Source organism: Cavia porcellus, unplaced genomic scaffold, assembly GCF_034190915.1.
Source record: "Cavia porcellus strain 051 isolate PalLab524CR breed Dunkin Hartley unplaced genomic scaffold, mCavPor4.1 scaffold_14, whole genome shotgun sequence".
In the NCBI taxonomy this organism is placed as follows: Eukaryota; Metazoa; Chordata; class Mammalia; order Rodentia; family Caviidae; genus Cavia; species Cavia porcellus.
In genome coordinates, this window is record NW_026947497.1 from 63,437,414 (window position 1) to 63,464,121 (window position 26,708).

Sequence of the window (26,708 nt, forward strand, 5' to 3'; positions counted from 1 at the left end):
GGAGAACTCACAATGCTACTCTCCCTCTCCAGGTCTCCTTTTTATGCTGACAGCAGCCCTCCAGTGGGCCGTCCACGCTCAGCACCACGCTGATGCAGTTCAGCTGGTGTTTAAGTCCACCACCAGGTTTTAATCCACCACAGTGAGAGATGAGGGTCTGGTTTCATTTCCGCACATCTACACAGCCAGTTGCCCCAGCACCAGGTTCATGGTTCTTTCCATTGTACCTACTTTTAACCAGTACCATGCCGTTTTATCATTGCTGTGTAGTTTGTATGTTGTTATTGTTTGTTTCATTAAGAGAGGGAATTACATTCACGTTGCCTAAGTTATCCCCAAACTCCTGGACTCTGGTGATCCTCCTGCCTCAGCCTCCCAAGTGGCTGGGACTACAGGAGTGTCCTCTGTGCCACTGTGCCTTGCTTACGGTATATTTTGAAGTCAGGTAGTATGATGCTTCCAGCTTTGTTTCATTTTCTCCAGATTGCGCTGGATATTCAGGTCTTTTATGGTTCCACATAAATGTTAGGGTAATTTTTCTGTATCTGCTAAGGAAGCCACTGGTGTTTGGACAGGAGCTGTCCTGAACGCTTTGGGTAGGTTGTACCGGGTGTCTCAGCAGTCCTAACTGCTCCAACTCACAATACATGGGTGGTCTCTTCCATGTCCTCATGTGCTCTTTGATTTCTTTCATTGATTTTTTTTTTTATAGTTTTCATTGGGAGATCTTTCATCTCTTTGGTTAACTTTTTTCTTAGACTTAAAAATAGCTATCATAAATGGGGCTGCTTTCTTGATTTCTGTTATGGTTTAAAAACTGGTGGTTAACTTAACCCCAGCTAGATTAAATCAGCATGATGCTGAGTGTAGATGCTCCACCTGATGAAAGTTGCCAGCATAAATAAAGACATGGAGAAGAAGCTGGGCGTTGTGGGTTTCTCTAAGTGTTGCTGTTTGAGCTGTTGGTTCTCCTGGAGGAGCTCGTCATGACTGGTTTCCCCAGTGTGAGTTTGACCATTGTCATTGGAGAAGCTCGGGACCTTGATGGTGAGAGTGGCTGTGGTTCACTTTGGGGGAGCTCCGGTCCTTACATGGAGCATCGCTTCCCGACTCTGGAAGGGAAGACCTGTGCTGTTTAATCTCCAGGAGAAGCTTGTCACGCTGGCTTTCTGGCATGTACTTGAGTGTGCTTATCGTCAGAGGAGTTTGGAACCTCCTTGACGCTTAGGATGGCTGTGGTGCTTTTCAGGGCAGCCCTGGTTCTTATTATGAACGTGACTTCTCAGCTCCAGCATAGAACCCTCAACGTACCAACACAGCTCCTTCACTCCGCTGGCATAGACTTTCTAGCTGCCACCGTTGACCTTTGGGCCTTCCCAGCTTGGATCCAGCTGGGGTGAGTCCTTGCCATAGGCTCTAGGTTTTCATCTGTGGGATCCCACATTGCTGTGGGATCCAGCAATTGACTGCATTTTCTGAGTCTTTAGGGCATGGACAGATTTCCTGTACCTTCTTGTGTTAACTCTGGACAACCTCTGACTACAATTTCTTTTCCAGATAGTTTGCTGTGGGCATCTAGAAATGCTACTGATTTTTATATGTTGATTTTTGTATTCTGTAACTTTAAATGAATCCATTTATTCTAATAGTCACACCGGGAAAAGATTTAAAGGAAGGAACTGTGTCTTCATTGATGAGGGCTCTACTAGTTCCCAACAGGCCCCTTGAATAAAAACACAAGCGTAAAAACTGTGCTCTAAGGCTTCCACCCACAGAATAGTTTCATAGCAGGGAATCCACTTAGCACTGTCCCAGCAGCAGTGAAGTCTGTCTGCCTGCTGCTCCCTGGGCCGGGCCAGTGCAGGGAGGAAGGAGTCCCCGCCTGGCACTCAAGGGTGCTGTAAATGGGAGACAGATCTGTCAGTCCTCAGGTTCCACCCAAGTCCATAGAGATGCGGCTGTGCAACAAGGACCTTCGTGGGGTCCCTGACACTTCCCCCCGGGGGACTGGTGAGTGACCAGACCTGAGGAGCCACAGCTGAGGGTGACGGGCATCCCCCTGTGCTTGCAGATTGCCAGCTGAGCTCCTGCTGTGTCTCTGTACAGAGGAGCAGCAAAACCCTGGGTGGGTCTTGGGCTCCCTAGTGACCTGGCAGGCTGAGTCCTGGGGGGACTCAGACGTGGGCTTGGTGACCCTTTGGCAGGGACTCTGGTGGCCTTGAGTCTCTCAGTGGCTTAGTTTCCCTGCCACGAAACTGTCCCCAGATGTTTGAGAACCCAAGAGCCCATCCAGGATTGGTAATTTTGCCATGGTTCTTCCATGGGGTCCCCAGAGCCATGTGTGGCCCCTTTCTGAGCATGCCCAGCAGTTCTGTGATGAACCTCACGTGTGGACAAGCAGTTGTTACGAAGACCTTTGGTGTCACATAGACTCCATTCACGGGCAGAGGCCTGCTAGGGTAGATGCTGCTGCCCTTGCCCGTGGCTGGACAATGTAACTGGCTTTTTGTTGATGCTGTTGAGGGTCCAGTCTTGCTCATGGCCATCAGATGTGGCCCTGGGCTTCAGCCACCCCACACTGCCGTTTCCTCTGTTCTCTTCCTCCAACAACGGCAGCTTCTGCTAACCTAGAAGGCAGCCTGGCCTTCCGAGTCTCAGGAAAAAGCCCTTCCTGTCCCAGCCTCTCCTGGATGTACCAGTCCTGCTGACCTGAAGGTGGGTGTCTAAGCCTTTCGGGAATGGCTTCCTCTCCCTCGACAGGCCTGGAGGAGCCCAGATCTTTCACTCTTGACTCAGGGAGCTGGCTAGTCTGCAAAGAGGGCCTGCCTCGGGGGAAGGACACACACACCCCGGTCCCCACATGCCTTGCGTAGTTGAGAGGCTTCAGGCTCCAGGTGAGCTCCGCAGTAACCAAGTGTGGGCATGCCAGGGGTGTGCAGACGCTGCCTGAGGTGTGCAGACGCCAGCAGGCAGCCTGTCCTCGGCACGGCCTGGGGGAGGGGTGTGAGGCCACATCAAACACCAGAGGTCGCCAGCGCACTGCTTCAGCAGCCTGCGGTGTGGGGAGTCAAAGGCTGCCCTTCCTCCCAGCCCTAACCCACTCTTGAGAGCCTCTCCTATCACAGCTTTCACCCTAGCTTTTGAAAGCTTCAGCTTCAACTGTGGTCTCAAAAAAAAGCCCACTTTCTCATTTGGGGTGACAGGTGTCATCAACCCGCCTTTCAGGAGCATGTGGGCAGCGAGAGATTTTCCCATGCATCTTCAAACCAAGAGGGCCGGCCTTGCAGTGAGAGCCAAGTCCCCCAGGGAGGCGCTGGGTCCTTAGCGGCTGCGGACCTGGGTGACCTGGCAGGCAGAGTCCTGGGGGGACTCGGACATGGGCTTGGTGACCCTTTGGCAGGGTCTCTCAGTGGCTTAAGGCTGGGGTGAAGTGAATGGGGGCTCATCTGGCGGCCCCCTGTCCTACCATACTCCTCAGGATGAGGTGACCTGGTCCTGGCCCTGTCTCCACTCTTGCAGACCTGCTCGGCCCTTCAGTAGCTGTGTTCCTGCCAGGCAGAGTTGGCCCGAGTGGACCCGAGCACTGGCACCTACTGGTCCCGACTCTGCCCCTAACCCCTCCCTGTTTCCTGCTGTGGGTGCTGAGGCGGTGAAGGCGGACGGGGCCCGACCCCTGCCCAGGAGGGACACCCAGAGCTCTATCGCAATGCAGCTGAACAAGATGCCATGAGAATCCGGGGTTGGGCTGGGGGGCCCAATAGGAACAGGAAGGGAGGTTGGGGCGCTGGGCAGTGATCTGGGGGGTACTCACACAGTGGCCCCCGCACTCTGGGGTGAGAGGCCAGAGTGGGCAGGCTGGCCAAGCTCAGGCTGGGAGCAAAGGCTGTGTGTCTGTCCCTTCCGGCCCCGGGTGGGTACCTGAGTCTGGGCAAGAACAGGGCAGGTGGCATCGGGATGTCGTCCGAGTCCTCTGCCTGTACCACATCCAGACACAGGGGGCTCTGTGCCCCGATGCAGGCCTGGTGACCCTACCACTCCTCCCACCACGCGTTTCCACTGACAGAACGACAGACTCCACTACTCCCATGTCATAGTGTTCATTTAAATCCTGAGGTGAAACATATTTCCAAATGGCTCAGCAGACGTCCGTGAAGGAACGTTTTGTGGTACAAGTGTCTCAGCCCCACCGTGGGGTGGGGTGCTGGTGTCTGATGTGCTGCTGGGTGATTCTTTGGCATGTAAGGGTGACGCGGATGCCACACCCTGCATCAGGAAGGCCACAATGTGAGAGCTTTAAAGTGCATTCTGATTTTGGAGCCTCTGCCCCAGGCGTGGTGTCCCTCAGGCCTGGGGCAGTGTTTCTGGGTAACGCACACCCCAGGACTCTAAGGAAGCCCGTGTTTTTTTTTTTTTTTTTTTTTTTTGCTTTGCTTTGGCCTGTCAACAGAAACCTAGAGATCTACTCTATTAGGAAAAGTGCTTATGAGGGAAGAGGGAATCATTAACCCCATCCTCCCTGCTTCCTTGGAGGAACTGCAGTAAGGAGAGAAGCTCACTAGAGTCCACTAAGCAGCACAGATCTTTGCAGACAGGAGCAGCAGTCTCAGAGGACTCAGGGTGCCAGGAGGTCCTTGGTTCTGAGTACCTCAGACAGCTTCTCTTTGCTCAGTCCCCAAGCCTGAACCAAGGCTGGCTTTGTGGTCTAAAGGATTCTGGGTGGACTGTAAAAAATCAAACTCCCGTGAAATTCTATCCTAGCATGTCTGCTAGGCTTGGGACCCACCCTTCTGTGAATGTCTGGGCCTGGAACAGCTCCCTGCAACGGCTACCTGCTGTAGGTGACGACTGAATGCTGGGAAACACGGCCCTTCCTTTCTGAGTGATGTGAGGTGGCTCTGGTCACTATTTGCTGAGCCCGTGAGGTCCTGCAGCTCCGGATCCTGCTGTAGAATCTCCCTGCTCTGGCCACGCCCATCTACAGCCCTGTCCCTGGGCTGGGTGCTCTGCAGGGACCACGCTGCCTTGGTAGTAGACGTGTGTTTGGCAGGTCACCACATTGCAGAGCGAGGCTGGCAGGCAGTAGGGACTCAGGGCTCGGATGGCAGCTGTGACTTCTGCTAGCTGTGTCAAGCCAGGGCTACAGCCATCAGCAGGGATCTAACTGTCACTTGCATTTAAAAAGTGACACCAGCTCTGGGCCTCTGTACAGCGGCGAACAGTTCAGAGAAAGAACACAGCTGTGAGTCGGCTGCACACGGGCCAGTGCAGGCTTTGGCTACAGCATGCGCTGCAAACTGGTGCTGGGCAGAGAGCTAGTATCACACTCGTCTCCACAAGAGACAAGCATGCCAGAGCCAGTAGGGGGCGACCCAGGCCCAGAGTGAGGGACACCCACCAGAAGCCCCACTGCCCTCCAGGGTGGTTCTGGGTGGCTTCAGACAGCCAGCGGTCTCTGAACCTGCAGTCAATCCCTGCTGGTATGAGTGATGGGTGTCCAGAGGGACCTCAGACAGATGCTCCAGGCCCTGCCTGGCAGACCCAGCAGCTCCACAGGGGAAGGTGCTTCCTGCTGCCTTGGGTGACAAAGCGATCAGAGCCCCAGCACTCAGGGAGAGCCAGGGCTGACAGGAGGATCCTGGGCTGTGCTGGGTGCCCTGCTGTTTTTGTGGGCAGTCGTCAACTTCCAGTGACTTGTGCAGGAGGGACGGACTGCTCCAGAGATACCTTGGGCCATGGGGACACTGAGGCTGGGAAGTCCTCTGTGCTGTGCTGGGCAGCCAGGGCTCTGACAGAGCATGGCGGGCACCTGGGCACACAGAGGCCGCTTGGAGGACAGAGGCCGCAAGGGCCCCGGCTCTTGAGTACCTCTCTCGAATGACTCCAAGTACACGAAATCACTGACTCGTCTTTGCTGGTGCTGACTGAGGTCTGGGCTGGACCTGACCGGGCCTCCCTAAAGGTCCCGGCTTTGGTGGACAGGGGGCTGTGCGGGGATGGCTGGCTGGCCTGGCAGGGCTTTGACCTCGCGCCTGGCTGCAGTGGGCTTCTGTGCCACACACTGCATACCTGTGGCCACCCCAGGGGCTGGACTGCTGGTGGCCAGCTGCTGGGAGACAGAAGCCATGAAGCGGGAGCTCCGTTGGGGTGGGGGTGGTGAAGGAAAGGACCCAGGGGACCGGGCAGGGCATCTGCTTCCTGTTAAGGGAGGAAGTGGGCCTGGGGGTTGGGGCGCTTGCAGGGCTGGTGGAGACAAGTGTAAGTTATGGCCTTTTCCTCTGCCACTGGCTTCCTAGTCATCCAAGACCTGTTCAGCAGGTGCTGGAAAGCAGCTGTTGCCTGGCTGTGCTTGCTAGGACACATGTGTCCCATGCATAACCAGCCAGGCTGGGAGCAGGAGCTCCCAGCCCTGAAGGTCTTTGGCATGCTGGGCTCTGGGCTGAGCTGACCTCTGGGAGGCCTGGCTGAGTGTGGGCTTTGCCCACGGACAGTCACCCAGGAAAGGCCTCGAGGTCAGCATGGCTCAGCAGTGCCCTCGAAATCACTGCACGCTGGTGCAGCCCCAAATGTGACAGTGAGTGACTGGAAGAGGTAGGGGGAGGACCCCTGCCCAGCGCCCTGGTCCTGTGGCCATCCTGGGATGCATGGGTCACCGGGATGCAGGTCACCGGGGAGCCCACTGAGGTCGAGCTTGGCTGCGACCAGCTGTGCCCAGGATAGGCGGATGCTCTGGCAGGGTCCCTGGGTTGTGAGGACAGTGGGGGCTAGCAGGGGAAATGTCGCTGAGCCCTTAGAGCTGCAGGGTCGGGGCTGAGGGCACAGCCATGGGCTAGTGGCCTTGCTCTGCTTCTCCTTGTCTTTCTCTTGTGCTGAATTCAGGTGATGGGGTGTGGGGGACGAGTAGTGTTTCCAGTGGACCAGCTGACAGCGTGGAGTCCAGGTGCCTGGTGCTACAGGAAGTCACTGCCGTCGTAGATCACAGGCCGGTCCACTGTCAGGTGGTAAAACACTTTCTTGGAGATAAACCTGAGGAAGGGGAGACCAGAGAGAGGGAGTTGCCTGCAGCTGAGGCCATGGTGCCAGACCCTGGGCAATGGTACCTCACAGTAGGTGTGGGCTCCTGCAGAGCAACAGGACCTGGAGACACTGCTGTGAACCACCTGATATTTGGGGAGCTGCCCAGGAGCAGCCAGGAGGTGCGTATGCCCAGGTTTCCTGCTCCCTTGGCTCTAAATCAGATTAGATTTGAACATCTCAAACAGCCCAAGAGATGACCGCAGGGGCCGCAGCACCGCAGCCCCTTCAGCATGGCCAGGCTGGCCTCGCTTGCTGATGCACAGTGGTCAGTCAGGCCCTGAGTGGGGCAGAGCCATGCTGGCCCCAGGCCACTGTGCAGCCAATGCCCATCTGGCTGCTGGGGGAGCTGGGGCTCCTGCCTACTACTAGGGCTCCCAGGGCAGCGCCCAGGTATGTCCTGTGCCAAGGTCCTAGGGCAGAGCATTCGGGTCACATCACAGTATTGAGGTCAGGTAGGAGTGTCACCCTCCAAACACTTCTCCACTCCCACCCTCCTGATCACACCTCCATGCAGGACAACTTGAGCCCCAGCTACAGCCCACTGTCAGAGGGTCAGAGGGCTTCCTGAGATGCTGGCCTAGCCTGCCCCTTGGGCTGGGACTCCGGGTCACTCTTCCCCCTTCCCTTCCCCCTTCCCCTCCCCTGACCTCTCTTCCCCTCCTCTCCCCTACCATCCTCCCTCCTCTGCTCTGCTCTCCCTCTCTGGGCTGCACTGCTGGCCTGGTGAGCTCTGGTGCAGGGTAGAACCCTGGTGCCATCACCCTGCCTTACAAATCCACAGTAAACTCCAGGATACCACCAACCAGGAACTGGCCACGATGCATGCGGGTTCCAGGTGCACCCCCACTGCCTACCTGGAGAAAGTGTTGTCGAAGATGAGCATGTAGATGCCGGGTGAGCGCACCTTCAGCTGGCCGCGGATACTCTCCTTGTGGGAGTGGCACCGGGTGGTGGGGATGAGGACCTGGGGAGTGGAGGGGAGAAGGGCCTCAGAGGCAGGGCCCTTCCCGCAGGTCACATCACAGCTGAAGAGCGGTGCACACACTGGGCTGGGCAACGCCTGTGGCGCCGTGCGTGTTGGTCCCCTGCAGATCCCTGACTAGCCCCAGCCCCCGGCTTCACCATGGGTTCTCAGCCTTGGTTCTTTCTGTGCTGCACTCATTTACAGATTTGTGTGCATCGAGACACCTTTGCATCCTGAATTAAACCCACTGTGATTTACAAGCTTTTGACTGCACTGCTGAACTGGATTTGCTGGTGTTTCACTGAGCTGGTGCACAGCTGTGTCCAGCAGGGACCCTGGTCTATCGTTTTGCTTTTCTCGGATCCTCTCCAGTTTCGGTGGCTTGTAGGGTAAGGCTGGAAAGAAGCTTTCTCTTTCTGCTTCATGGAATCGTCTGAGGAGCGCTGGTGTTAGTTCTTCTGGTCAAATTCACCAGTGACCCTCTCTGGTTCTGGACTTTTCTCTGTTTTTATTATCACTTTAATCTAATTGCTTCTCACTCAGCTAGTGAAGTTTTCTATATCCTCCTCCTTCAATTTTGGTTACCATTCATGGCTGGAAATTCCTCTGAGGTTTTCCAACCGGCACAAGTGATCACAGATGATAGTATGGATTCCAGGGCTCACTGGTCTAATGTCCCCTTTTAATCTCTCATTTTATTTATTTGACTGTTTTATCAGCCCTCGGCGTCATTCTTTGATTCTCTGGTTCACTGATCTCTGCTCCGCTCTCCGTTAGTCCTTCCCTTCTGCTGATGCTGGCTTTCTGTTCTCTGATGACCCTGTCCTCTTCAGGGGTGATCACCTGCATCATGACCCCTCCACCCCGGGCATGGCAGATGCTTAGTAACTCGCATGAGGACCCGCACGGCTCCTGTGCTGAGACCTCTTGTCACCAAGGAATCTAAGCATGGCTGTCATCACCCTGTGCTTGCCTGTGTCCTGTGTGTTTCAGGTTAGTGGGGGACAGGGGGACGGATGCTGAGCACTGGAACCTGGAGACAGGCTGAGGTACCAGCTGCCCCGCACCCCATGCCTGGCCGAGGAGGAGCTGTGAAGACAGAAGGCATCTGGGCACCCAGGGTGTGGGCTCCTTCTGCCCCCTACTGTCCATTGTGGAGAAGGACGGTGCTCATCACCCGGGAGGGGACCCAAAGCCAGAGCTGCCGCGCGGCAGGGCCTGGGGCCCAAGCTCCAGGCTTGTGGGACGTGGTATGCAAGTGCTCATGCAAAAGGACAGGCTGGGCTTGGCGAGCAGCAGGGCAGGCAGTGTGGCTGAGGGCCGAGATGTCTCAGCGCTGGGATCTGACTCCAATACCTCAATCTCTCCACCCGAGTGATTCTGGGCTTGTTTTGCTGCCACCTTTGCATCCAGAGCAGCGGTCACACCCAGTGAAGTGACCCCTTCATGAGAAAATCATCCTTACCCCAACCCCTGCGCCTGGAAGCCTCTAGGATTCACCTTGTGCTCTCCCAAGGTCAGACTCAACCTGCCCAGCACAGGACGGACTTCTGGCACTTGGAGACAGCTGTCTTGAGCTGCAAGATGAGTGGGACAAGCCCCAGGTGCTCTGCCCACCCTATGTGACACCATCCAGGCCATGGAGGGGGTCCGCCTACCTTGCACTGGTCCAGGGGCGTGTCCTCAGCCTCCCGGAAGACCACGCTGAAGGAGATGCTCTTGGGGTCAGAGGAGAAGACCCAGCTGATGGTGAGGCCCGCCTCAGCCACGGTGATGGGGATCAGGCTGTAGGTGCTGGACCTCACAAACAGTTCCCTGCTGCCCTCGCCGAAGCTGGCAATCTCCTCCACAGTTAGAGGTAACTTGATCCTAGTAGAGACACACATAGGGACCTGACCACCGGCGCCCTGGGTCTGTGTCTGCTGGCTGGCTCTACACCACTGAAGTCCCCTGGCCTCTTCTGACACAGAGGCAGCGGACTGACCGGGCATGGGGTGGGCTCCCTGCACTGTGCCCTGTTCTGGCTCATGCTCACGGGGACAGGCCTCCTGCAGAAAAACTGACCCCCGGGAAGCCTGGCTCAGACAGAGGGAGAGCTGTGGCCCTGGTCTGCACAGGTCTGACCCAGATCCACACCTGCCATGCGCTGAGCTGCCTTTCTATCCCCTTTCAGTGAGGAAGGGAATGAAGGCTCAGTGGACGCTGCTTCCCAGTTAGAAGTGCTTGCCCAATATTTCTGATTTCCAGGAATCGGGCAGGCAGGAAGGGGGGTTCTGCTCTGGGAAAGAGATGGACCTCTGACTGCACTGCTGTGTAAAGTCATGGTCCTCCCCTCCCCCCACCCCGTGCAGGGGTGCTTTTCAATCTGGGGCTCCGGGCTTCTCTGGGTGCCAATGTCTGCCAGGTGTCTGCCAGGACAACCTGGGCTCTCCAGAGGAGGCCCAGTGAAAGGTGCTGCCAGCTTTGCCTGAGTATCATGATAAGAGAAGCCCCTGCTGGGCTGCATGTGGCAGCACACACCCGTGACCCTGGCACTCTGGGAAGCTGAGACAGGAGGATGTCGAGCCTGGCTCAAGCTTGGGAAAATGGGCCAGACCCTAGTTCAAAATAAAAAGCACAGAGGTGCTTAGGGATGTAGATCAGTGTGAAGGCCCTGGGTTCAGTCCTCAGGAAAAGAGGGACAGAGACAAGAGACAGAGATGGATCTACTATAGTCCACAAGACTCACACCACAGGGGTGATTTCTCCCACATGACCCCAGAGATTCTAGCTGACCAGAGCCACAGACACCTGTACCCCTGTTCTGAGCTGGCCCTGCCTTCATGTGCTTTCAGATTCCCCAATTTTCCTGTGTGCAGGGGCCAAACCTCAGTTTGCTGTCCTCTTCGGAGGAGGCAGAAGTTGCTGCTCCCAAGCTCCCCTGTGCTCCTTGCATTTGACCTTGGGCTGCTGGGAAGGCTCCTCGCTCCGCAGTGCTGGCCTCACCCCATTCTCCTTAAGGATCGGCCCCATTGGGTGCATTCTGGTCACTTCTTAATCTCAACGCCTTTCTTAACTCTTTATTTGAGGGCACAGTTTTGGCAAGTCTGATAATGAGTAATTTCAAACATGCCCTTGATTTTCCTAGGTGCGGCTAAAGCCCCTGTACCTAAGCCAGCAGGAGAGCGCGGGCCAGAAGTGCAGGGAAAAGAAGGAGCTAGCTAGGGACCCCAGGGCCCAGGAAATGGCAGCTCAGCAGCTCTGAGCCTCGCCTATGGGTCCCCTTGAGGACCAGAAAACCCTAACTCGCAGGAGGACATGCAGACACCAGTGCTAATGACAATCTGATGCAAGAACCATCTGACAAGGCTTTCTAAGCAGCCGTCACAGAAATGCCTCAATAACAACTTCAAGGGTTCTTGAAATGAAAAAAAAAAAAAAAATCACACCTAGAAATACTAGAAAAATGTGTAACAACTATACTGGGCAAGGTGGTGCGGACCTATAATCTCAGCACTCTGGGAGGCTTGGGCAGGAGGCTCTCAAGTTTGAGCCCAGCCCGGGCAACTTAGCAAGATCACCTCAAAATTAAAAAAAAAAATTAAAAAGGGCTGGGAATGAAGCTCAGGGTGAGGGCTGATGTGCAGTCCCCGAAACTGCAGACAGATGAAAATAAAACAGATGCATCACTGGAGGAGGGGCTCAGAGAAGAATAAATATAACAGTTAGAAAACTCCACAAGAGAAAACAGAACTGTGAAGAGCGCAGAGAAAGGAACTGGTGGGGGGGAGGGGCGTCCCTAGGACCTGCAAGAAGACAGGAGAAACCACCAACCGTTCATCAGGAGAGGAAGGAGAAACTGCAGCAAGACACTCAAAGAAGTGGGTGTGCGGTGGTGCTGAGCTCTGGGGTGCCTCTCTGGGGCCCCCCCACTTACATCAGCTCCCCGGACTTCAGCAGGCAGATTTCGGTGTCCTGCCCCATGGGCATACCCTCAGCATCCTCGGAGGTCAGCGAGTTTGAGGTGGTGTCCCTGAAATGTCATGGAGAACGTGGCCGTTAGCTACCAGCACACGAGGTCCCAGACCCTCAGAGCTTTACAGGGCTCGGGGCCCTGAAGCCCCCATGGCCAGGACAGGAAGAGGACAGCAGCTTGAAGGACAGCGCTGGCGTTGCCCCGGCACAGTGAGGAGGATGAGTGCCTGCTGGAGACTGTTGCAGTGGGCCCAGTGACCAGCAGGCCTGCTTCCTCCTACCTGGCAGGGAGGCCGCTGGGACACAGGAGCGGGGGCCAGGGCCAAGGGGCAGGAAGCAGTGACACAGGTATGGGCAGAGGGGGCAGCTGTCCTACATCCCAGGAGGGTGTGCTCCATGAGACCTGCTTGGGAGGCGAGTGCCACATGCGGTCCCCTCTTGAGGACGTCTTGGTGCACTTAAGATGTCTCCTGATGCCTGCAGGGAAGATCCTGCCCCTGACCTTGGGATGCATCAGCAGACTGCAGCCCCCTGCACCTTGCATGGGGACCTGGAGCTACGGCAGGGCTGGGCTGGAGGCAGAGGCCCAGACTCCAGTTCAGTGCTCTCCCTGGCAGAGCCTGGCCCAGGGGAGAGCTGCCCAGAGTACAAGTCCTTCTTGGCACCCACATGTCCCCAAGGTAAGGTCAGTACATCCCAGACTGTCCCTGCCCACTGCTGCTCCCTGCAAGGCTGTGGCTGTCGGCCCCAGACTTAAACACTCCAGCTTCCCCGCCCTGGACGGCGGGGGAGCAGAGGCCTTTCGGGCTCCCTGGCTGCTGACCCTGTCCCAGGTGAAAATGAGACAAAATCAGCACGGAGTGGGGGACCCCAAGGCTCTTGGGGGTGGGGCAGAGCCGTGCTGCTGTTGGTGCATCTGCCCTCTACCTGCTTAGGCCTGGTCACCTTTGAGGGGGGCGCAGGGTGTGCAGGGATGCAGTCCCCACAGTAACGATTAGAGGCAGAGCTCCCTTTGCCATCAGTCTGAAGGCTGTGCTCTGCTCGGGACTTCGGGTCAGTTTAGGAAGTTATGACCAACATGAAAATGAAGCAACTAAGCAGGAAGGATTGGGGTGGCCGTGAGGACAAGCACTGTGCCAGGGGGTGCTTGTCTATTACCTATACAGGGTGATGGGCAAATATGGTGAACTAAGTTTAAATTACAAAAAATTATTACAGCAAGACACAGACATGGACCTCCCCCAGGACCCTCTTCTCTGCTTTAGCACTGGTCCTGGGGTCCTGGCCATTTTCGGAAGCAGCTCTGGAGCCCTTTTCCTGTGTCTTTACGAAGAAGAATAAATACAGTGACCACTGCCACCCAGCGCCATTGATGGAAAGACCAGCTCATAAAAACACCGCCCTGTCCTTGTGCACCTCATTCCCTGCTTCTGGCACCATGCGACTTCCGGCTCCTCCCTGAAGTCACAAGGACCCTGAGAGGCCAACATTTTCAACGCATTCAGGACATCAAGACAGCCTAGTGAAGGACCCTCAGGAAAGAGCACTCCAGGGCTGCTGCAGAAAGTGGCGAGGGCGACTCGAGGAGTGAGGTGGAAGAGGGCAGTCCAGGGGCCTTCGGGATGATGCGTCTTTCACTGTTATAACTTTTCAACTCCAAACACACGCTGTCCTCTATCCCACCTTGCGTGCAGACGCGCACGCCTGGGTACCAGGTGAACCACACTTCTGTGGGATGCGGCAGGAAACAACTATCAGAAGCCAGGTTTGAGGACAGCGGGCGACACACGCAGGCACTAGAGGGCACCCTCTCCTGCCACAGGCGGCTCCTCATTCCTTTAGTGACACCTGTCTCAGAAGTGAAGTGGGATAAACTCAGTGCCCACAGTGACCTCTCTTGTGCCTACTGCTAAGCACAGTGGCTTCCTGTGGCCACCATTTCAGGCTGAGTTTCCATCGCTGGGCTCTGGTGCACGCATATGATGTACCACCTGCCTCACCCCTCTGGGGAGGGGGGGCACTGCGTGGGCACTGTAACGGGGCACCCATGTGCCCCCACCTCTGCTCCACATCAGCATTCTGTATCACAGGCTAAGTGTCTCCCTGTCACAAATGCTCTCCAGGCAGGACGGAACACAGAGTGTGGCACAGAGAGCTCAAACGAGCGAGGCGTTCTCTGTTTTTCTATGATTGTATCACACTGTAAGATTGCTAGTAAATTCCTAGTAGTTTCTCCTTTTAGTCGAGGGCTTACTTTTTGCTTAAAAACCAGCTGAAGAGAACCACTTGTCTCCTGACTCCTGAAGCCGGCTGTGGGGCTGGGGTGTGAAAAACGCACAAACCCACAGCCCATCCTCACAGTGGGCAGGGGGCGCCACCACACTGTCATGGTGTGGTCCTGTTGGCCCACTCCCCATGAAGCCTTAGCTATGGAGTCATCTCAGCTGTCACCCACCAAGCCGTGCTGAGCCCCTCCTTCCCCAGCAGTGGCAAACATCACATCCCCACAACCCAGAGGCGACCTCCTGAAAGCGCAGGCTTGGGAATGCCTGGTGTCTGGGGCAGGTGGGGAGGAACAGAGCCCAACCCTCACTAACTCTGCAGCTGCCCCTCTGCCCACTCTCCCTCCTCCCACTGCATCTGGAAAGCATCTGAATATTTCTGGGGGAATCTGAGACACGGACCGATGATCGGGTGCTCACCCAGAGCTTCGTTTCAAAGCGACCCTCTTGGGATAAACAGAATGACTCCAGGCCGGCAGCAGATGGCATCCTGCAGTGCGGTATGAACAGAATTCTAGCCCCGAACTGAGCAGCTTGGTCCCCTGAATTCAGCTGCAAGTGCTCAGTCTGGCAAACGCTTCCTAAGGAGGTCCTGCGGCCGGGGCAGGAGTGCGCTCTCTCAACTGCACAACCCTGCTTCTCTCCGTCTCTGCCACAGAGCAACACGCAGCCTGAGTTCCTGCAGGGAGCTGGTCACAGCCACACATGCCAGGAGCGGCATCCTGGGTTGCTGGCCCCAAGGAAAAGTCCACTCCTGAGGCTTCCTGACTGTAGAAACCCACAGTCTCCCCTGAGGGCCGCCCTGCCCTGAGGTCTCTGTGGAAGGGGGTCCTGGGTTCAGTCTGTGCTGCTCCTTTCGTCCCCCAGCCTCCTGGAAACACTCTGCTCACCTATTTGTCCTCAGTGGAAAGGGCAGTGTGCAGAGCCCACAAACCCACCAGTGGAGCGTGGATCTTCCACCAGGGCTTGCAGCGATGCCCACTCAGAAAGAGCAGAGACTGAGCATGGGGTCTGCAGCCAGATGGGCTGTGGGGGACGCCAGGGAGCTGTGTGCTCCTGGGCAGGTGAGTGCTTCTCCCCACCTTCCATTTACTCACCCGGAAGGGGCTAAGGACATAGGTGCCAGAGACCCACTCAGCACAGCCCTGCCTGCGTGGGACACAGGGCTGGTTTTGGGGCCCTGGGGGAAGGGGGCTGAGTGGGGACAGGAAGCTCAGAGGCAGAAGGCTGGCATGGAAAGTGGGAACAGAGTGCAAAGCATTTTGCAATGCCCTGTTCTCCAGGAGCGTGTGGGGAACCAGACCCCAGTGGAGTTTCCTCCAGTCCCTGACCACCAGGTGTGACCCCCCAGGTGTGACGGCCGCAAGGTGCTGCACTTTGGGATGACAGAACTGAGCAACTGGGGTGTGCTAAGCGCGAGGTGCTCCACATCTAGGGGAGCCAGCAGCTTCTGCAGGGTAAGCGTGGTGGTGGTGGTGGTGGGCTCTGCCTGCCCACGGGAATGAATGATGTGGGATTGGGGGGCTAAGCTATCACCCACAAGCCACCTGGTCCCTGGCCTGGGGGTGAGGGAGAGCATGTGTGCACCTTGGCATGACCAGGCACCAGCTGTGTGTGCGAGAGGCCGTGATTTCAGCTTCAGTCCCCAGCGCTCGCTCTGTGAACCCGGAATGAGAACCCAGGGATGAGAACTGCAGGAGGTGGGGGATCACACGCACTGGGAGCCCCGCAGCCCAGCCAGACTCTGTTCACAGAGCTGGGTGAAATAATCCAAAGGGACAAGAGCAGTGCCCAAGGGACAGCACAGCCGGGATCCAAACCTGCTCCCTGTTCCCCTTCAGTTTACAAACAAAGCCCTCTCTACCTCAGCAGTAAGGGCCTGGCCAGGAAGAGGCGTGTAAGGTGTCAAGGCTGGGTTCCAGCACTCAAGCGACCTGATGCAGGGCCCCTGCATGAACACTGAAAGCTGTGACCTGTAGGGAGGGGAAGGGGTGGGTCCCTAATCAGCAGCCCAGGGCTCTTAAATCCTGCACGGAAACACAGACCACATCACAGAGCAGCAGGTCAGCCCGAGTGCGGGGAGAGCAAGGCATCTGGAGCTGGCAGGGCGTTTCCGCGGTGAGTCCTTTATCTCTCGATTCCCTGTGGTCTGGAGAAGATGGAGCTCAGACTCTTGCCTGCAGCAAGGGGCAATGGGGCTCACTGGGTTTGCAGCAGCCAGGAGGGGTACATCAGAGACCGGAGACCGGAGACCAGACTGTCACAGTAAGAGCTTGCAAGCTCAGGGCACTAGCAGTGTTGGCTGGCATCGGAGCCTGGGAGGGCAGGGGAGTCTGTCACCTTCCTTGTGTCCCGGAGTCATCTGTCTTCCCTTCCTGCTTTCTAAAGCAAGCTGCGTTGTCCCAGATTACTCTCCATTGTTTTTTTCAGTATAAATCAAGATGCCACTGTAGAAACTACAGAAAAGCATGAAGGTAGAGAGGAAATAAATCTCCCCAAATTGCACCACCCAGGGGCCAACCACTGATGAAGTGTGGTTATTTTCTGTGATCTAGAAATATATTTAAAGGACAAAGTTTATCATGGATTCTTAAGCCTCCACAGGAGACTGAGTTTCTGAGCTCCTAGAAGCATAGATGTGTTCAGGTCCTATCCAAGGAAATGTGTGCACATTTCTAAGAGATTCTCCAAGGGGTTTATGATTAAAACAGTTAAGCCAGGTATGGTGGTGCATGCCTGTAATCTCAGCAATCCGGGAGGCTGAGGTAGGACTGCAGGTCTGAATCTAGGCTGGGCACCTTGGAGAGATTTCCTGAGATTCTGTGTTGAAATCAGAAGCATAAAAAAGGTTTGGGTTGCAGCTCACTGTGAAAGCCCTGGTTCACTGCCCAGGGCCCAGGGGAGAGGACAGATAGCAAACAGAAATCACAGTGGATGTTCCCCATCCATTCCTCGATGACAGCAATAGATCTCCTGCATTTTGCATATTTTTGTGTTTTCACTCTTCTGAGCAACATAAATGTACTGCTTCCCAAAATGACCAAAAGTGCCTCTTAAACGTTTTGGTCATAACTTTCATGTCTGAATTACAGTTATCATTTACTTATTATCAGACTGTTACATTATTTCCAAAGTTATACATATTATTTTTTAAGAACAAATTTTCAGAAGTCCACCGAGGGCTTTGATTAGAGAAGATGACGAAATGAAAACTTCTTTGCTAAGGGGAAGTGACCGGGAACACCCTGCCTGCACACAGCTGTCCGGCCCCATCTGTCCATGCCACAGTGATGTTTCCCGCTCAGGGTGCAGGTGCAGCAGGGAACTCAGGCTGTGGGCACAGGAGAGCTGAGGAGGGGTGGCGGCACGTCGGGTGGTAAAGACAGCTGAACAGGCCTTGTGAGAGGAGCCATAGGCTGGCCCCTCTTTTAAATGATGGCAGGGCAGACACTGGTTCGGGGGAAGGAAGTGTCCCGAATACATCAGAGGCAGGGATGGCCTCATGCTTTATGTGCTGGCACCTGCCTGGTCCCTTCTGATCTGCCAGGCTTCTGCCTGTCTCCTTAGCATACTCATGGGGTGCTGCTGGGGTGGGAGCGGGGTTCTCAGGGGCACGGTCAACCAGGCTCACCTAGGTCGGTGCTGCCACAGCTGTTCCCATACCAATGCAGTGTCGCCCACAACCTGGTGTCAGGGGCAGGGCTCTTCTAGGAAAAGACAGCCCAGATCCTGCAGGGTGCCCCACACAGCTGCAGCAGCTCTTGGGGAGCCTGAAGATGAAGAAGTCCTCAGAAGAGAAGTGTCTGGTATGCGTATCATGCGCTGTGGTGGGGGACGATGGGGACAGTTTGGTCATACAGCCAGCTTGGCCAGAGCCCTGGGCACTACATGCTTTTCTGCGTACAGTTTTTCCATAGCTGCCCTCTCCATCTGTGCCGTGGAGGGGAAGAGCAGCTGGGGTCACTGTCCACCTGACAGCAAAGTCCCTGTCATCCTGCACATGCAGCTGTCAGGAGTCTCCCTGGTAGGGCAGCCAGGGGGAAGCCAGTGGGACCTCATGGCAGAAGTGGTGGTGAGGGCAGGCACTGCCAGGAGGCCTGGACACAGCACAGCAGGCCCTGCTGTCCAGCACCCAGGGATGCGTGGCATGGTTTGCTTCCAAAGCCACTGTACACGGGGTTACAGGATGTGCATGAGTTAGCAGGGTCAGGGCCTGGGAATTTCGGGATAATGGTTTCAGGCCTCATCCTGCCTGAGCATGACCGTGGTAGATGCAGGAGGTCACTGTACTTGCTGGGCAGTGCGGGGGCAGGGATAGCCACTCTCAGCCCAAAAGTAATTCCAGGCCTTTGCTCACAGGTGAGCATGGATGACGTGGAGCCCACTGACTACGAATACCCCCAAATCCCCGGGCTCAGTGGCTCTGATGAGGATCACAGCAGTGAGGCGCACGCACGCTTCCTGCACTTTCGTGAGGTCTTCCTGCCCTGCGTGTACGTGGTGGTGTTTGTCCTCGGCCTGCTGGGGAATGCGCTGGTGCTGGTGATCTATGTCTTCTATCAGAAGCTGCCAAGCGTGACGGATTTGTTCCTGGCGAACCTGCCCCTGGCCGACCTGCTGTTCGTCTGCACGCTGCCCTTCTGGGCCTACTCGGGCTCCTACCAGTGGGTCTTTGGTGGGGTTCTGTGCAAGGTCTTGCACGGCGTCTACGCTGTCAACTTCTTCGTGTCCATGCTCACGCTTACCTGCATCACCGTGGACCGCTACGTCGTGGTGGTCCGGGCCACCAAGGCCTACACCCAGGGGCCCATGTGTACAGCGTGGGGCAAAGGAGTCTTGGGTGGCACCTGGGTGGTCTCCCTGGTGCTGTCGCTGCCACAGATCATCTACAGCCAAGTCTACCACCACGACAGGCTGGTCTGTAATTACCACCGAGACGAGACTTTCAGGGTGGTCCTGGCTACCCAGATGACTCTGGGCTTCTTCCTGCCCCTGCTCACCATGCTGTTCTGCTACCCAGCCATCATCCGGACCCTCCTGCTCAGCCGTGGCTTCCAGAAACACAAATCTCTCAAGATCATCATGCTGGTGGTGGCTGTGTTCCTGCTGACCCAGACACCCTTCAGCCTGGTCAAGATCATCCGCAGCTCCCACTGGGAGTTCTACACCAGGACCAGCTTCCACTATGCCATCGTAGTGACCGAGGCCATTTCCTACCTGCGCGTCTGCCTCAACCCCGTGCTCTACGCCTTCGTGGGCCTCAAGTTCCGCAGGAACCTCTGGAAGCTCTTGAAGGATGCTGGCTGCCTCCCTTATGTCGGGTTCTCCAGTGAACTGAAGTCTGAGGACAACTCCAGGAGCTGCTCCGCCTCTCACAATGCCAAGTCCACCAGCATGTCCCAGCTGTAGGCCCACGGGGCAGGGAGCTGCAAAGGCGGTGGCTGCGCCCCCTGGAGGTGTCGGCGGGGAAGGCTTTTCCCCAGCCTGTGCATTCCCTTGGGGAAGTTACCCTGGGGCCGCTCCTCTTCAGACAGGAACACAGCCTGCTCCTTCCTAGTGACCACACCCAAGGCGGCTGCCTTTGAGATGGGGTCTTCTTAAATTGCTAAGTTACCAGGCTGGATGTGAACTTGTGATCCTCCTGCCACACTCCTGGAATTCAGGGATTGCAGATGTGGGCCATGTTGCCCTAAAGCCCTAGGGGGTAAGCGTAGGCTTTCTAAAGTTTTTCCTTCCTCTGTCCCTAAGAGCACCCAAACCCAGGGGCTTCTGGGCAACACCTGAGTCTCAGGCCCTCCTTGGCGGGGACTGGGGCTGAGGGCTGAAGAGGGTGCACAGTGGACAGGGCTGCAGATGAGGGGGCCAGCCTGGGCTCCCAAGGTCAGACGGCTCCTACTCATGGGTCAAGGTGGAAGTAAGGCAGCCCTGACAGATGTGATAGTTCCCTGAGTGTCAACCTCAGTAGGAACCGGCAGCAGACCGGTTTTGCATAGCCCTGGGCACATCTGGAGGACTGACTTCCTGAAGAGGGAGGGCCTGCTCCAGTGGGGTGGCACCGACCAATAGGCTTGTGGCCTGGGTGGAATGAAAAGGGAAAGGAGGAGGAAGGCTCGCTTCTGCTCCTTGGGGAGCTCATCTTCACCCTGGCCTCTGGATGTCATCTTCAGGATTCCAGTGCAGACCTTTCGGCTCCTGGGGGACCCTTGGAGTGCCAGGCCTTTGGCCCCGCCAGGATCCTCTGCTGTCCCACACACAGGCAGCCCTTCTGTGGTGACTGCTACAAGCCTCCCCTGTGACTCCTTTTTGAAGCACGTGTATTATATTAAACCATCCCTCTAGCAAACCCTCACTCTGGCCACTGTGGTTCAGACCTCACCCCCAGGCACTCACAGGAACCGTCTGAGGCCCCGGCGCCCTGGGCTTGGCCTTCACTGTAGGCCAAGGCTCGTGTGACGGCCATGCCGAGAAGGAGCAGCAGCAGCAGCACTGCCAAGGGAGCCGAGGCAGTTAAACCTGGCTGAGGACTCCAGGGGCAAACGTGCAACACACACTCAAGACTCCTGCAAGTTTAGGCAGCATATCTAGAGTGGATTCTTCGTGGCTTTGCTCACTTAAAAATACAGTTACCCAGCCCTACTGCATGGTACACGCATAAGTGTGCACACACACACACCCACACCCACACCCACACCTATGCACACTGTCACACCCTGAATAGCACACGAACTTCACGACTAAGAAATAAACCTACTTTTTAAAAGCCTCCAAACTGCTTTTACCTTCAGGAGTGGAGCATTTTAAGGTAGAAGTCTGAGAAATGGTTACCTTTGGGCTCAGGGCGTGAGAGCCTCAGTGAGGCTCTGGGGCGGTGCGTGAGTGCATCAGGGGTCAACCTCGTTCTTCCCATGGTCTCCGGGGTGCGCCTGTGTGACTTCTATCCTGTCCCCAGTGTCACCAGACGGTGTCACAAGACACTGAGGTTTTATGTTAGGCTTTCTTATTCTGACAGTCATTCAGCTGGCTCAGATGCTTGCAGGGCTTAGGCGTGTCACCCACTGAGACACCAACAAGGGGCAGCAGCCACAGCCCGGTGGGTGGGGGGGATGTACAGGTGACCAACTAAGGGTCGCCTGCCTCCATTTATGGTGAAACGTGGATCATAACAGTGCCCACCTCTCTGGCTATGGTGGGCAACACCCACTGCTGCAGGCAAAGCACCCAGTGTGATCTGCAGAGTGGAGCAAAGGGCTCCAAACTCAGCCTGTGGTAACTAGCGTTTCTTATGAGACCCGGTGATGGTGCTGGATGGGAATAGTCTATACAGCCTAGAGGTTGGTAAGGGGGGCAGGGCACCCTGCCTGTCATCCAGAGATGTGGGGCAGTCAGCAGCTTGCAGCCCGGGCCAGCTGGGCATGGCCAGGCCATGAGGGAACACATGACTATTGCAGAAACAAACCTACAGGCCCTGTGGGGACAGCTTCCTGGCTCAGGCTCCTAGGGTCACCACACACCTCCTCCAACAAAGGACTACACTGACGCTCCTGGCGGGCTTCGGGTGGGGGTGGCACAGCCCATTCTACATATTCCTCTTGACATGGGACACTCATGACAGAGTGGCTGCCAGCCCCTGGCTTCCCAGACAGTGCCCGACTCAAGGGGCAGAGCCTGTATGTAAGAAGGAAGAAGGAAAAAGGAGACAGGGCCCAATGACATGGCACAGGGCCCCTTGAGGGAGCAGTGGTAGGGGCTCAGGGCTTCCCACCCGCAGGGCACTGTGGGGACACCAGGCTGTGCCCACCCTGTGGTCTGCCAAGTCCAAAGGGGCACTGTGTCTGACAGAGTAGGCCCTCAGATGCAGCCTCCTGTCCCCAGGATGGCCCAGCAGTGGGACCTTCCACTCCCTCTTGGGCCTGAACCACTCTGCTGGGGCAGATAATCCACTTGGCCCCCTCCACTCACAGGCCAGCAAGGCCAGAGTGCAGGGTGGCCTGGGGACCACTAGTTGGGCAGGGACCTTTCTTAACCCAGGCTCTGAGCATGGCTTCAGGGTCTCCGAGAGGCTCTCAGCTTCTAGGGTGGAAGCCGAGCTTATGGGTGGCCAGCGTCTCTCTGAAAGAGCCTGGCACTGTGGCCCCTTCTCTGGGGATCAGTATCCTGCCAGGCCCACGCAGCGGGATACAGCTACGTTCCCCTCGCTGGGTGCAGTGACTGGCAGACTGCAGCACGCCTGCCAGCTCAGCACCTGGCCAAGGGCAAAGCTTGGGGCCTTCGAACCTTAGCTGTGATTGTCACAGCCTGTTCTTGTGCTGTTTCTGGGCCTCCCGCCCCAGCTCCTCCGGCACTGACCCTGGGAAATCAAAGGCAAGGAAACTCTGTGGCCCCATGAGGTGTGGGCGAGTTCTGCTCAGCTGGAGCCTCGGGGTGACTGGGCAGGGCTATGGGCTCCAGGTACAGGGTCCCAATGCACAGGGAGTGGACAAGTGAGCTGTCACCCCAACTAGGTGACTCGGTGTCAGCATCGAGGAAACAACAGCCATGGACGCCCCAGTCTCTGCACTGCCAGGGCCCTGTCCGGCACACGATGCTACAGCTCCAGGTCCTCACCTGTGTCTGGAGCCCAGGCCTCGAGGAGGCCATGTCTGTTCCTGATGCCCTTGTGCCAGCCGCCACTCTGTCCTGACACCAGCTGAATCCCGCTGTGGAGGTGCTGGGGGGCCAGTGTCTGAGGAGATGGGGGTCTAGACAAATCTACAGCCTTCTGAAGGGTCAGCATCTCGAAGGCTTGTGCTCCTGCTTCAAGTCCCCATTTGAGCTAGGCACAGGCGGGTGGGGTCCCTGGGAGGCTGTTGAAGCCAGTGCGGCCCTGTGGCCTGTTTCAGCAGGCAGCATCATGGTGTCCTTGTGCCGCCACTCATTGCGTGCAGGCCTGAGCTCTGCCTCCAGGGCCTAGCCCAAATCACTGTCCCTCGGGCACCCAAACTATGAGTTTTGCTGCAAAAACTACATGGAGTTGATGCTGGGGCCGAGAGAGATCAGGGGAGGACCTTTGAACGAGGGAGTCCCTGGCACAGTTTCATGCTTCTAATGTTGGAAAATCGCTACACCAGGAAAATGAGGGCAGAGGGAGGACAGTGCTGGAGCAGCCTCCGTGGCTCTGTCCTCCCTTGCCAGCCCTGCTTGGTGGCTGGACAGGGTCCAGGGTCCTGCTGAGGGCAGGGATGTACTCGCCTCTGTTTTTGTCAGTGTTAGCTTGTGGGGTGCTGGTGGGCTTATCTGGGCCCAAAGCACCCTAGAGAGCACACACCTGCCCGAGGCAGCTGCATTCGCTCCCAGCTTCCTTTCTCCCAGTACTGTCACCACACCTGACCAGTGTTTCCTGAAGATGACTGGAACTCACCCCACTGGGTTCACACAGAAAGCCAGCCTGGCCACCAACCGCAGGCAGGCCCTGGCCCCACCTTCCCGGGGTGCTCCCCAAGGGCACAGCCCAAGGCACTGTCCGTCATTCTACGTTGCACCTCCCAGCACCTGGCCACAGGTGGTGAGCTGGGCAGGACTGGGAGTTGCCAGGGGCCCAGGGCAAAGCTTCCAAAGAGCAACACGGCCAAGGGCAGCAGGACCCCTAAACTGTGTCCCCTTGCAAATTCACTGGTCCCCGTACCGAGACCCTGACTGCGTTAGCAGATAAGGTCTTTAATGCAAAGATTAAATTAAGTAAGGCCTTTAGGGTGGGCTGAATCCAGCTTGCCCAGTGTCCTTATGAAAAGAGGAACCCAGGAGGTCCAGGGTGGCATGAGCGGGCACACAGAGGTGACCACACGAGGGGCAGCAAGAGCGGGGCCATCTCCAAGGCAGTGAGAGAAGCAGCTGACTGTGCCGTCTCCCTGACCTGGGCTTCCAGCTGGCAGAGTTCAGGGAGACACCTTGGACACCTCGTTGTGGTTTAAGCTGCCAGCCTGAGGCATCTCACTGTGGCCGCCTGAGCTGACCAACGTGACTGCACAAGCCCAGAGGGACAGGCTGCGGATCAGGGACACTGTCCTAGCAGCAGGACAGCCAACCCTGCTCCTGCTGTCAGGGTAATGCACGATGGGCACAGAGAGGGCACCACTCACTGTTCGGTCACGTTCGGGTCCAGAGAATCAGTTTCCGTGGGCGTTGCTGGCAGGGAAGAGCCAGACTCCTGGATCTGGCACAGCTCCTCGTCCGTGATGATGTCGAACACAGCGTCGTCCGGCTGCCTGCAGTCAGCTACTGGGGATGAGGGATGGGGATGGAGCAGGAGGGAAGGGAAGTGCAAGGTCACCATGGGGCAGGGAGGCCACAGCGAGCTGCTGGGTCAGTGCTAGGCGTCACTGTGCAGAGGGCCGTACTGGCCAGGAGCAGGGCTTGGAGGTGGGATGGCCGGTGCTTAGTCCGGACAGGCAGGGGACGATGGCTGAACCCAAATTCACAGCCTGAGAGACGCCTCCAAGTCAGGGGCTCAGAGAGGCTTCAGCCTCCCCCACACTGTCTGGACCCCTTACTATAAGGAAAAAGCTATCAGAACTTCATTAGGAAGGAAACTCACATACTAACGCTACGTGAAGAGACCCGCAGGGGTAAATGTCGCACGGTTTCTCTCATAGGAGAAAAGCAAAGGACACACAAACTGAAGAGCAAAGCAGAAGACACAGGAGACAGGGAGACAGAGCTTTGGCAAATGGGAAGGGGACTGAGAGGTGGGGGTTGGGGAAAAGGGGTATAAGGAACTGAGCTGCGTGAGGCCCCTGTGCCCCTCCCCACGATGAATGGGGTCGCTGCGTACTATAAACACGGACAAATAAAATAAAAATTAGAGAAAAATGCAAGGAAGGATCAAACAGACTTCTGTGACCCCGGGCCTTGCTTTGAAGCAGGCCCACAAGTACCCACTAGCGTATGTTATGAAAAATGTGAGGGCAAGTAGAAGGCAGGAAGAAAAAAGAAAAGAAGAGCTGGGGCTGGGGGTTTAGCTCAGTGGCATAAGCGCCTGCCTTACAAGCAGGCAGTCGTGAGTTCGATCCCTGGTACCGATAAAAATGAAAAAGACAAAAAAAGAAAAGAAAAGAAGAGCTTTAGAAGTGAAAGGAAGAAAAAGAGAGTAAAAAAAGTGAGCAGACATAAAATGTTGGAATCAAAACCAGGACTAGGTGCCATGGCCGGGGGGTGTCATCCCAGCACTGCAGGAGGCGGGGCAGGAGGACTATGTGTTTGCACCCAATCTGAACCACTTAGGGAGCTCTGTCTTAAAATTTAAAAAGGCTGGTGGGAGGCTGGGGATGTAGTTCAGTGCAAAGGAGCTTGGTTTGATCCCTATTATTGCCAAAAAACAATAAAAAACAAAACACAAAATTGAGAGAAATGGAGGCCTAAGGACACAGAAAGCTTTACCATATTCATGGATTAGAAGACTCAGTTTTACTGAGATGTCAGTTCTCCCTAAATTGATCTACATGGTTTCAATGCAACCCCAATTAATACCTCACCAGGACCTCGGGGGGATGAGAGTAGAAACTGACACACTGACCCTACAAACTTCAGTAGAAAAGCAGTGAATCCTGACAGCCAGTATTCTGACAAAGAAGATTCATTCTGTTTGATTTTATGATGCTTTATAAATCTATGGCAGCTGTAATGGTACGGTACAGGATCAAACACGCATGCAGCTGATGGAGGCCAGGGAGACCCAGAACACAGGGTCAGCTGACTTTTGGCAAAAGTTTAAAGGCAGTTAAAGGAGAAGGACAGACTACCAACTACTCGATAACTACTTACAAAACCAAACCCCAAACCAAAAACCTACCGACACTCTATCCATACGTTGTACAATACAAAAAAATTGACTCAAAACAGGCCACTGACCTAAATATAGCCAAAAACTATAAAACTGGCAGAAAACGGGGATGACTTTTTAATACTTGGGTTAAACAAAGCTTGGTGTAAAAGCTTAAGACAAAAAGCCAAGAGAAAATATGTATAAAGCACATATCTGATTAAAAGAAACTTGTATCCAGGATGCACAGAGGGTTCAAAAAACTTAATCGTTTTAAAAATTGGGTAAAATATTTGAAGACTAAAGCACATGACACCCAGCCAATGGGCAGACCTTTACACCAATAAATCACAGGCCGTGATGACGTCCTCGCTGACCTGCTGGGACACAAGAAAACAGCTGTGTGTCCTCCTGGCCACCGAGAGAGCGTGAGGACCTGGACGGCTGACTGGGCCTGGGGCTACCATGGGAACAAGGAGGGCCACCAGGGTGGAAGTGTGGGGCACACTCCTCTGGTGGCCTTGGCACATGGCCCTCAGGCTAAAGCACACTGAACCCTGTCAGGAGGAAGCTGTTCCTTCTGGATCCTAGTGACAGCAAAAAGCAAGCTTTGGGGCGACTTTCCAACCTCCCTGATATC

The 26,708-nt window shown here is 55.9% G+C and overlaps 2 protein-coding genes across 8 annotated transcripts in view; one reads left to right on the top strand and one right to left on the bottom strand.

Moving 5' to 3' along the window:
• Positions 1-4,081: 4,081 nt before the first annotated feature.
• Fyco1 (FYVE and coiled-coil domain autophagy adaptor 1) overlaps positions 4,082-26,708 on the bottom strand; it is a 52,131-nt gene continuing 29,504 nt past the window's right edge. For 4 of the 5 annotated variants that reach the window (XM_013160307.3, XM_063261035.1, XM_013160310.3 and 1 more), the window contains 5 exons: positions 24,390-24,528; positions 11,955-12,050; positions 9,697-9,907; positions 7,929-8,038; positions 4,082-7,023 (listed from right to left, as the gene is read on the bottom strand). In XM_013160307.3, the coding sequence (XP_013015761.1) occupies positions 6,948-7,023; positions 7,929-8,038; positions 9,697-9,907; positions 11,955-12,050; positions 24,390-24,528 (632 nt within the window). In that variant the 3' untranslated portion in view covers positions 4,082-6,947. The remainder of the gene's footprint in view (positions 7,024-7,928; positions 8,039-9,696; positions 9,908-11,954; positions 12,051-24,389; positions 24,529-26,708) is intronic. The other variant, XM_013160311.3, reaches the window with a different exon arrangement.
• Cxcr6 (C-X-C motif chemokine receptor 6) lies at positions 15,471-21,037 on the top strand. 3 transcript variants are annotated; one of them, XM_063261036.1, is made up of 2 exons: positions 15,471-15,731; positions 18,634-21,037. In XM_063261036.1, the coding sequence occupies exons 1-2, from the start codon at positions 15,657-15,659 to the stop codon at positions 19,681-19,683; spliced, it is 1,125 nt and encodes a 374-aa protein (XP_063117106.1). In that variant the 5' UTR covers positions 15,471-15,656; the 3' UTR covers positions 19,684-21,037. The 3 variants fall into 3 exon arrangements, with proteins under 3 accessions (XP_063117106.1, XP_013015766.1, XP_063117108.1); XM_013160312.3 differs by lacking the exon at positions 15,471-15,731 and adding an exon at positions 16,025-16,392; XM_063261038.1 differs by lacking the exon at positions 15,471-15,731 and adding an exon at positions 16,413-16,539.